The 12,445-nt window shown below is 32.7% G+C and overlaps 1 protein-coding gene across 1 annotated transcript; it reads left to right on the top strand.

The window, feature by feature from the left end:
• Positions 1-4,293: 4,293 nt before the first annotated feature.
• LOC132758893 (protein PFC0760c-like) lies at positions 4,294-10,034 on the top strand. Its single transcript, XM_060750601.1, has 6 exons — positions 4,294-4,303; positions 5,613-5,907; positions 6,000-6,365; positions 6,659-6,856; positions 7,055-7,391; positions 9,846-10,034. The coding sequence occupies exons 1-6, from the start codon at positions 4,294-4,296 to the stop codon at positions 10,032-10,034; spliced, it is 1,395 nt and encodes a 464-aa protein (XP_060606584.1).
• Positions 10,035-12,445: the final 2,411 nt, after the last annotated feature.

Here is a 12,445-nt window from a genome sequence, read left to right as displayed (position 1 = left end):
AAACTGTTTTCAGTTTTAAAGTAATAGTGACCTTGACCTTTGACCGTGTGACCACAAAATCAATAGGGGTCTCCACCCAATATGGACACTCATCCTATGAAGTTTGAATATTGTGGGCCAAATGGAACTTAAGTTATGCTCCGGAAACTGTTTTAAGTTTTAAGGTAATAGTGACGTTGACCTTTGACCTTGTGACCCCAAAATCAATAGGGGTCTCCTACTAATATGGACATTCATCCTATGAAGTATGAACACTGTGGGACACATGGAACTTAAGTTATGCTCCGGAAACTGTTTTCAGTTTTAAGGTAATAGTGAACTTGATCAATAGTGACCTTGACCTTTGACCTTGTGACCCCAAAATCAATAGGGATCTTCTACCCAATATGGACAATCATCCTTTGCAGTTTGAACAGTGTGGGCCAAATGAAACTTAAGTTATGCTCCGGAAACTGTTTTCAGTTTTAAGGTAATAGTGACTTTGACCTTGTGACCCCAAAATCAATAGGGGTTTTCTACCCAATATGGGCAATCATTCTATAAAGTTTAAATGTTGTGGGCCAAATGAAACTTAAGTTATGCTCCGGAAACTCTTTTCAGTTTTAAGGTGATAGTGACCTTGACCTTTGACCTTGTGACCCCAAAATCAATAGGGGTCTTCTACCCAATATGGGCAATCATCCTATGAAGTTTGAATGTTGTGGGCCAAATGGAACTTAAGTTATGCTCCGGAAACCAAATTGCTAACGGTCGGATGGACGGATAGACAGACAGACAGACGGACAGACGCCAGGGGGTATAACATAATATGCCCGAAATTCTTTCGGGCATATAATAAAAAGAAAACAATAATAAATACATTTTGAACAGATATTTGATCATTTTTAGCAACAAAATGTTTATTATTTATAGCAAAACTTAATGCACGTAAATGTTTGTCATCTATTCCGCATATATCTACATTATATCCGTATTTCTTACTTAACGCATGATAATTGGTTCGATAAACTAACTGTACGCAAGCATTTTGGCTCCTTACGATGGATTTTCATGCATGATCGACTTATTTCTGTTCTCTGCGCATTATCAATTAGTTACCGGTATCTTGAAAAAAGCAGTTTCATTTAATGAACAATTAAGTACAGCATACTTATATGTGTATGGTTATACATTTCGAAAATAGACACAAGGAAACTTCTGATCGGGAAAAAATTCTTCCTTGTCTGATACAATGTAATCACCTCTTTGGAAGACTTTATCGAGATGTGTTTTTCTTTTCAGTAACAATAGCTGTGGAAATAACTTAGTTCTAGACACGGCTTCAAACTGAAAATTATGGAATGTGTGTGACGAACCCTATTTAACATAGGGCCCTTTAGACAGAAACACGGCAGTGCCCATAGGCATTCAATATGTGTGCCTTTAAAATTTATTATAGAAAACATTGCCCGAGAATAGTCTTAAACCAGTATGAATGAGAAAAATGTTGTATGATATTTAGCAGCAAAAAGCATTTTCACCAGGACATTCCACCAGTTAGCCAGACATTGAAAGAAAAAACCATACATGAAGATTTTATAATGATTTTATAAGAAATTTAAAAAAACAACAACAAAAAACCCCTAAAAAAACCAACAACAACAAGAAGAGACTTTACATCTATTTTACTATCCAACAATTGTAAATATTTAGTGAAATTAACATACATATATTATATATGTAAACATGTATATTATATTTGTATATATTATAGAAATTACAATATATACGAAAAAGAACTTAATTTGTAGCATCACGGAATTGTACATTCGAACTGCAAATAATCCAAATGGATATACATATTATAACTGCCTTGTATTTAAAGTACACTATTGTTTTCAAGAGATGTTTGTTTAAAACTTTTAGTAATGGGAATGAAATTTCTGTTTTGCTCTTTGATAACCTGCATAGAATTTGAAGTTATTTACTAGAAAGGAGAGAAAATCTACAGGTTTGAATGAACAACTTATGATAAAATTCTAAGATCAAAGGGAAGATTCTAGTTATTGTTGAAATAAAGGTAACAACATTATGTGAGTATTTACAAGTATAAGGAAGGTAAATGACGTCAGTCAAAAGAAGACCGACAACTTTTCAGCAAGATCCTAAGTCATTTATAGAAGATTGTTAATGGTATATATACTGGTATTTTAAGTAGTTATTTTTACCTTCAAAATTAGTGAACCTTTTGTAGCGTACAGTTAACCCATCGTGCACATAAATATTTGGACAACAAGACGTCAATAAATATCTTTGCACAAAAGTATTTGCTATGCAACTAAATAATGAGTATTTACATAAATTGCAAATAGAAATAGCAACTAACATTCACGATCTGGGTTTTGATCGTATGGGTTTTTCACCGACACAAAATCAATTACTGCCAATTTACATTCAATAAGTGTTTCACTATAGAACCTAAACGCCTATGTTACCAGATAACATGTGTAACTGAGAGCCCCGAATGGTCCACACCAAATTTTCTATTAGTAAATGACTCTAATTTTATCAAATATATTCGTCCGTATCGTACCTTTTCAACTCGCTTAAAAAGTATTGTACTTCTATACGTTTTACCCCCTGATAACCGAAGCTATGATTCATAGCTAGAATAATCTGTATTTCGGCGTTTAAAGGGGAAAAGTATATTACTTTTTTATTTAATCATGTTGATACTTTTGATGGAATGCATTTAGAAAAGTATGAAAAAAGAATTATGTAAAAGTAAATATGTTTACACCATAAAAAAGAGGTCGGTTGACTAATTTCATGACCGATTCATACCAATCATATAAAAGGTATCCGGTTACACGACCGGTGAGACACGTTAAAGTGTGTTTATCTAAGACGTAATAAAAGGCGTTGTCTATTAGAAATACGGTTTGTCACCAAGTATTGACACGAATTAAAGTATCACGATTTCATTATGTTTTTCCCGTCATGTCTGTTTTATACATTGCTTGTTTTTCATGTCTACATTTTATGATTTTGAGATAAATCGAACTTAATTAATTATTTTTGAAAACTATATAAAATAAGAGTAACGCCTACAATAAATGTTCTGCCTTTATTTTTATCGACATTTTTGTTTTGCGTTTTGTTTTGTATTTAATTCATCTTGATTTTAATCCTTTATTGTTCAACGCCTTATTTGTTCTCTTCTTATGAAAACAACTAACTGAATATCAATTGCAAAATAAAATAAAGAAAAAAAAAACCGCCAACAGATCCATAACTATTTTTTATAAATCAGGAAGTTGTGATCAGGAAGTTGTGTGATTTACATTGTCATTAAAGAATGTTACACAAACATGTATTTTGAAACCGTTTGAAAATAATAGCATCCATGCAATTGGATTTTATGAGAGGGGTATTATTACAATGTTTCATAAAGAAAGAAAAATATTTATGCCTTGGTTCTTAGGTATCACATTCTTTAAGTTACAATGTCACGAAATAAATTATAAATGTCAAAAATACCCTTGACAAAGATGTTATAGTTTGGTTTAGATATAAAGTTGCAATATTATAAAACGAACCGTACAGGATAATGTATAAAATAACAACTGAGACAAATAAGATCGGAGCACAGCTGTGGAGAAACCGCCATAATACGGCTTATAATATACTTAATATTGTATGAATAATTATTAATATTCATTGTCAGGGGGTTACATAACAATTCGTCAACAATTGTGGATAAAAAACATTATATTATATACATGTATTTACTTCATACTGTGAGTGTGAAGTTGAGACGAGCATTTGAAGTGTTTTTTTACCTTTCGTATAAATTTCTTCAAGATCTTAAATAAAAGTTGTCCTTTGTGATTACATGTATTATTAGAATTTGTTCTCGTGTCTCTGTATGTTACATACTGAGATATATTTAATAAACTTGAAACTTGAAGTTTACCTGGGAGTTTTTCCATCCTTCATTCATTGCTATAAATGAAAGGACAACTGTCACACGTATTATTTTACCGACTTTTTATTATTATGCACAGGTAAAAATGCACCACATGTTTGTTGTATGTTTGGTACACCATATGTTTTCCATATGTAAAACATATGTGTTTCATGTGTTTTGAAAAACATATGTTTTCATGTAAATAAAGGGAGGTAATAAAAAGTTAATTTTCTATAAAGTCTGAGTAAGAACTGAATGCATATATTTTAACTCATATTTTGATTGTTTTAACAATGAAATACAAGATGATATTTTCAGGTATTTACGAACATATTAATATCAACATGGCGTACTGTAATTGGTATTGTCAACAAATACACGTTCTACTTTCTTCGTTATAACGATGATAAATTATCAAATCTGTAGTCTGATAATATCTCCGACAACAGTACAGGTAATTAATTAGCATTATACGAGTATATGTACATGTACATGTAAATGACATGCTTTTCTTTATTATTATAATACTTATCATTTTGGTTTAACCAACCTGTGTTAACAAATACTTCTTTTGTAATGTATGTTGTCATATAATTGTTACCATTAACTAAATAAAAGGATGTTGTTGTTGTTGCAATTCCCAAAACTATTTTTTTTTCTGGAAAATAAATAAGGAGAATATTTTCTGACATATGTAAAAATTTACCACGCAAATAATAAATTACCACTGCAGATAGAATCAATACTTTACTCTGCCCTTTATCATTACCAATGACATACTTATTTAAGTTTATTAGTTTCATTAATGTACACAATTAAAATACATACAAAATACTTTATATGCCGATCTATAAGAAACTAAAAATGAATTTATCATTTAGATATAATGTCTTTTTAAAAATCTTGATATGCGAAATTGTTAAAAAGAATCTACTAAAGTAAATTAAAAGCACATTGTACCTAACACGGTACTTTCAATTAAGAGAACATTTTAAAAATCTGGAAACAAAGTGATCCCTCGGAATCACAACAAAATTACATAAGAATTGCAGACTCGGTTTGATTGAGTCTGTACATGAGGGATAATGAATAAGTGCAACATCCCTCACGCCCCCTAACACCGGCTTGAGCGGTACTCAATTCTCAACACTTAATGCTGGCATCAATGATCCCAATGCCAGCAATAGTGCTGGTATGAATTAAAGTCACTTTCAATTAAACCAGGTTCAAATGATTATGAAAATTATTTTTGAAAAAGTACATTCAAAATACAAATTAAATAATGTCAATCATATAAAACCAGTTTTCTTCTTTTTAGTTTAAGAACTTTTAAAATCAAATAAGTCTTGCATCAGACAATTTGTAGCTGATAACGAGTCTAATATCAGACAATATGTAGATGATAACGAGTCTAACACCAGACAATTTGTAGATGATAACGAGTCTAACTTCAGATAATATGTAGATGATAACGAGTCTAACATCAGACAATACGTAGATGATAACAAGGCTAGAATCAGACAATTTGAAGATGATAACAAGGCAAACATCATACAATATGTAGATGATAACGAGTCTAACATCAGACAATAAGTAGATGATAAGGAGTCTAACACCAGACATTATGTAGATGATAATGAGTCTAACACCAAACATTATGTAGATGATTATGAGTTAAACACCAGACAATATGTAAAAGATAATGAGGCTAGCATCAGACAATATGTGGATGATAACGAGTCTTACATCAGACAATACGTAGATGATAACGAGTCTAACATCAGACAATATGTAGATGATAACGAGTCTAACACCAGGCATTATATAGATGATAATGAGTCTAACACCAGACATTATGTAGATGATAATGAGTTAAACACCAGACAATATGTAAATGATAATGAGGCTAGCATCAAAGACAATATGTGGATGATAACGAGTCTTACATCAGACAATATGTAGATGATAACGAGTCTAACATCAGACAATATGTAGATGATAACGAGACTAACACCAGACATTATGTAGATGATAATGAGTTTAACACCAGACATTATGTAGATGATAATGAGTTAAACACCAGACAATATGTAAATGATAATGAGGCTAGCATCAGACAATATGTGGATGATAACGAGTCTTACATCAGACAATATGTGGATGATAACGAGTCTAACATCAGAAAATATGTAGATGATAACGAGTCTAATATCAGACAAAATGTAGATGATAACGAGTCTAACATCAGACAATATGTAGCTGATAACGAATCTAACATCAGACGGTATGAAGATGATAACGAGTCTAAAATCAGACAATATGTAGATGATAACGAGTCTAACATTAGACAATATATAATTGATAACGAGTCTAACATCAGACAATATGTAGCTGATAACGAATATAACATCAGACGGTTTGAAGATGATAACGAGTCTAACATCAGACAATATGTAGATGATAACGAGTCTTACATCAGACAATATGTAGCTGATAACGAGTTTCACATCAGACAATATGTAGATGATAACGAATATAACATCAGACGGTTTGAAGATGATAAAGAGTCTATTATCAGACAATACGTAGATGATAACGAGTCTAACATCAGAAATAAGTAGACGATAACGAGTCTAACACCAGACAATAAGTAGATGATAACGAGTCAAACATCAGACAATATGTAGCTGATAACGAATATAACATCAGACGGTTTGAAGATGATAACGAGTCTAACATTAGACAATATGTAGATGATAACGAGTCTTACATCAGACAATATGTAGCTGATAACGAGTCTAATATCAGGCAATACGTAGATGATAACGAGTCTTACATCAGACAATATGTAGATGATAACGATTCTAATATCAGACAACATGGAGACGAAAACGAGTCCAACATCAGGTTATATGTAGAAGATAACGAGTCTTACATCAGACAATATGTAGATGATAACGAGTCTTACATCAGACAATTTGTAGCTGATAACGAGTCTAAAATCAGATAATACGTAGATGATAACGAGTCTAATATCAAACAATATGTAGACGATAACGAGTCTAATATCAAACAATATGTAGACGATAACGAGTCTTACACCAGACAATATGTAGATGATAACGAGGCTAACATCAAACAATATGTAGATGAAAACGAGCTTAACAACAGACAATATGTAGATGATAACGACTCTAACACCAGACAATATGTAACTGATAACGAGGCTAACATCAGACAATATGTAGATGATAACGAGTTTAACAACAGACAATATGTAGATGATAACGAGTCTAATATCAGACAAAATGTAGATGATAACGGGTCTAACATCCGACAATACGTAGATGATAACGAGTTTAACAACAGACAATATGTAAATGATAACGAGTCTAATATCAGACAAAATGTAAATGATAACAAGTCTCACATGAGAGAAAATGTATATCTTAACGAGTCTAACATCAAACAATATGTAGATGATAACGAGTCTAACATCAGACAATATGTAGATGATAACGAGTCTAACATCAGACAATATGTAGATGATAACGAGTCTAACATCAGACAATATGTAGATGACGACGAGTCTAACATCAGACAATATGTAGATGATAATGAGTCTAACATCAGACAATATGTAGATGATAACCAGTCTAACATCAGACAATATGTAGATGATAACGAGTCTAACATCAGACAATATGTAGATGATAACAAGTCTAACATCAGACAATATGTAGATGATAACCAGTCTAACACATCAGACAATATGTAGATGATAACGAGTCTAACATCCGGCAATACGTAGAGGATAACGAGTCTAACATCAGACAATATGTAGATGATAAACGAGTCTAACATCAGACAATTTGTAGATGATAACCAGTCTAACATCAGACAATATGTAGAGGATAACGAGTCTAACATCAGACAATATGTAGATGATAACGAGTCTAACATCAGACAATATGTAGATGATAACCAGTCTAACATCAGACAATATGTAGAGGATAACGAGTCTAACATCAGACAATATGTAGATGATAACGAGTCTAACATCAGACAATATGTAGATGATAACGAGTCTAACATCAGACAATATGTAGATGACGAACGAGTCTAACATCAGACAATATGTAGATGATAATGAGTCTAACATCAGACAATATGTAGATGATAACCAGTCTAACATCAGACAATATGTAGATGATAACGAGTCTAACATCAGACAATATGTAGATGATAACAAGTCTAACATCCGGCAATACGTAGAGGATAACGAGTCTAACATCAGACAATATGTAGATGACGACGAGTCTAACATCAGACAATATGTAGATGATAACAAGTCTAACATCAGACAATATGTAGATGATAACCAGTCTAACATCAGACAATATGTAGAGGATAACGAGTCTAACATCAGACAATATGTAGATGATAACGAGTCTAACATCAGACAATATGTAGATGATAACGAGTCTAACATCAGACAATATGTAGATGACGACGAGTCTAACATCAGACAATATGTAGATGATAACGGGTCTAACATCCGACAATACGTAGATGATAACGTGTTTAACAACAGACAATATGTAAATGATAACGAGTCTAACATCAGACAATATGTAGATGATAACGAGTCTAACATCAGACAATATGTAGATGATAACGAGTCTAACATCAGACAATATGTAGATGACGACGAGTCTAACATCAGACAATATGTAGATGATAATGAGTCTAACATCAGACAATATGTAGATGATAACCAGTCTAAACATCAGACAATATGTAGACGATAACGAGTCTAACATCAGACAATATGTAGATGATAACGAGTCTAACATCAGACAATATGTAGATGATAATTGAGTCTAACATCAGACAATATGTAGATGATAACGAGTCTAACATCAGACAATATGTAGATTGATAACGAGTCTAACATCCGGCAATACGTAGAGGATAACGAGTCTAACATCAGACAATATGTAGATGATAACAAGTCTAACATCAGACAATATGTAGATGATAACGAGTCTAACATCAGACAATATGTAGATGATAACCAGTCTAACATCAGACAATATGTAGATGATAACCAGTCTAACATCAGACAATATGTAGATTGATAACAAGTCTAACATCAGACAATATGTAGATGATAACGAGTCTAACATCAGACAATATGTAGCTGATAACCAGTCTAACATCAGACAATATGTAGATGATAACGAGTCTAACATCAAACAATATGTAGCTGATAACCAGTCTAACATCAGACAATATGTAGATGATAACGAGTCTAACATCAGACAATATGTAGATGATAACAAGTCTAACATCAGACAATATGTAGATGATAACGAGTCTAACATCAGACAATATGTAGATGATAACCAGTCTAACATCAGACAATATGTAGATGATAACCAGTCTAACATCAGACAATATGTAGATGATAACAAGTCTAACATCAGACAATATGTAGATGATAACGAGTCTAACATCAGACAATATGTAGCTGATAACCAGTCTAACATCAGACAATATGTAGATGATAACGAGTCTAACATCAAACAATATGTAGCTGATAACCAGTCTAACATCAGACAATATGTAGATGATAACCAGTCTAACATCAGACAATATGTAGATGATAACCAGTCTAACATCAGACAATATGTAGATGATAACAAGTCTAACATCAGACAATATGTAGATGATAACAAGTCTAACATCAGACAATATGTAGAGGATAACGAGTCTAACATCAGACAATATGTAGATGATAACCAGTCTAACATCAGACAATATGTAGATGATAACGGGTCTAACATCAGACAATATGTAGATGATAACAAGTCTAACATCAGACAATATGTAGAGGATAACGAGTCTAACATCAGACAATATGATAGATGATAACCAGTCTAACATCAGACAATATGTAGATGATAACGAGTCTAACATCAAACAATATGTAGATGATAATGAGTCAAACACCAGACAATTTGTAGATGATAACAAGTCTAACATAGGAGAAAATGCAGATGATAACGAGTCTAAAATCTGACAATATGTAGATGATAACGAGTCTTATATCAGACAATATGTAGACGATAACGAGTCTAACACCCGACAATATGTAGATGACGACGAGTCTAACATCAGACAATATGTAGATGATAACGAGTCTAATATCAGACAATATGTAGATGATAACGAGTCTAACATCAGACAATATGTAGATTGATTAACGAGTCTAACATCAGACAATATGTAGATGATAACAAGTCTAACATCAGACAATATGTAGAGGATAACGAGTCTAACATCAGACAATATGTAGATGATAACCAGTCTAACATCAGACAATATGTAGAGGATAACCAGTCTAACATCAGACAATATGTAGATGATAACGAGTCTAACATCAGCAATATGTAGCTGATAACCAGTCTAACATCAGACAATATGTAGATGATAACGAGTCTAACATCAAACAATATGTAGATGATAATGAGTCAAACACCAGACAATTTGTAGATGATAACAAGTCTAACATAGGAGAAAATGCAGATGATAACGAGTCTAAAATCTGACAATATGTAGATGATAACGAGTCTTATATCAGACAATATGTAGACGATAACGAGTCTAACACCCGACAATATGTAGATGACGACGAGTCTAACATCAGACAATATGTAGATGATAACGAGTCTAATATCAGACAATATGTAGATGATAACGAGTCTAACATCAGACAATATGTAGATGATATCGAGTCTAAAAACAATATGTAGATGACGACGAGTCTAACATCAGACAATATGTAGATGACGACGAGTCTAACATCAGACAATATGTAGATGATAACGAGTCTAACACCTGACAATATGTAGATGACGACGAGTCTCACATCAGACAATATGTAGCTGATAACGAGTCTTATATCAGACAATATGTAGACGATAACGAGTATAACACCTGACAATATGTAGATGATAATGAGTCAAGCACCAGACAATTTGTAGATGATAACAAGTCTAACATAGGAGAAAATGCATATGATAACAAGTCTAACATCTGACAATATGTAGATGATAACGAGTCTAATATCAGACAATATGTAGATGATAACGAGTCTAACATCAGCCAATATGTAGATGATAACGAGTCTAAAAACAATATGTAGATGACGACGAGCCTAACATCAGACAATATGTAGATGACGACGAGTCTAACATCAGACAATATGTAGATGATAACGAGTCTAATATCAGACAATACGTAGATGATAACGAGTCTAACATCAGACAATATGTAGGTGATAACGAGTTGTTAATGATTCATTTACAGCTTCTACTTGTTTAATTTCGAATCTCCAGAATTTCAAATGTGGACACTAATATGAGTAGTTAACGCAAATACATAAATCAAAGCACAGAAGGCGCTGAATTTGTTTGGGTCTCAGAATGTAAGAAAGGTACAGGTTGTGAGATTATATGTAGAGCGGGTTAGGGTATTTCTGAACACGTGGTAGTTTCTGAACACTGTCATATTTTCGTGTTAAATGAACATTGTTCTGAGATTTTAACTCAGAATTATGAAATCAAGCACACCCCTTTCTACTTCCGGTAATTTTTTTGCAGACGCTGCCCAAGGTGAGTTTTATTTTTTGAAAAATATATTTGAAGTCATCGTTTTAACACCTTTAAACTACATCCTTACATTGTAACACAATACTTGCTAACATTATCTGTTGTTAACTTTTGTTGATATTGGCTCTTAAACTGGAAAAAAACACATTGTACATCTTACTTGTAAGTGTTATTAATGGATTGTGTCCCCAGATGCATTTGATTTTCATTTAAACGAACCCGAACCCGCTCTATAGTGCCACCAATGCTTTCGAACGTTTTAATTGTAGTAAATTGGCTATAATACTAATTGCAACACTGATATTCAATCCAATGTTTATATGACTTAAACAAATTGAAACAAATGAGTTGCCTTTACTGGGATTTGAACTCCAGACCTCTCGCCTCCTAAGCGAGCGCGAAAACCCTTCAGCCACGGTGAATTTATATGTGAACGGCCTGAAGAAAACCATATTATTCTAAATTAGGGCTTGTAACGACTTTAACTGTTGTTTAACACAGATGTAAATAATCCTGGAGCTCACTAAAAGCATGTATATTTATAAAGAATCAAAGGGCTGCAAGTTCTGTGGTATTTTCTGTTCGTACTGTATATCTGTATGTATTTTCCTGTATAAGTTTATTTTTATGTATTATAATTCATTTTGCAAGGCACCAGAGTTTGATACATACGGAATTCTGCATAACTAGAGTTGCACCAAAAAATCATTTATGTTTATTTTTTACGACAGCCACACTTTGTCCTTGCTTATACGACTATACCCCCAGTAGAGCTATTCAAAAAGTGTCTTCTCACGTCTGTAAGAAGACACTTTTAAAT

Source organism: Ruditapes philippinarum, unplaced genomic scaffold (assembly GCF_026571515.1).
Source record: "Ruditapes philippinarum isolate M1 unplaced genomic scaffold, ASM2657151v2 ctg1180_1_1_1_1, whole genome shotgun sequence".
In the NCBI taxonomy this organism is placed as follows: domain Eukaryota; kingdom Metazoa; phylum Mollusca; class Bivalvia; order Venerida; family Veneridae; genus Ruditapes; species Ruditapes philippinarum.
Note: the sequence above shows the minus strand (reverse complement) of the source record. Positions and strands in the feature narration are given on the sequence as shown.

Excerpts from the sequence above, each read along its gene's own strand:
- LOC132758893 (XM_060750601.1), top strand. Across the intron at positions 6,857-7,054 it reads GAAAACGAGTCCAACATCAG|ACAATATGTAGATGATAACG; the intron begins GTTATATGTAGA and ends GTCTTACACCAG. Across the intron at positions 7,392-9,845 it reads AGTCTCACATGAGAGAAAAT|AGGATAACGAGTCTAACATC; the intron begins GTATATCTTAAC and ends GACAATATGTAG.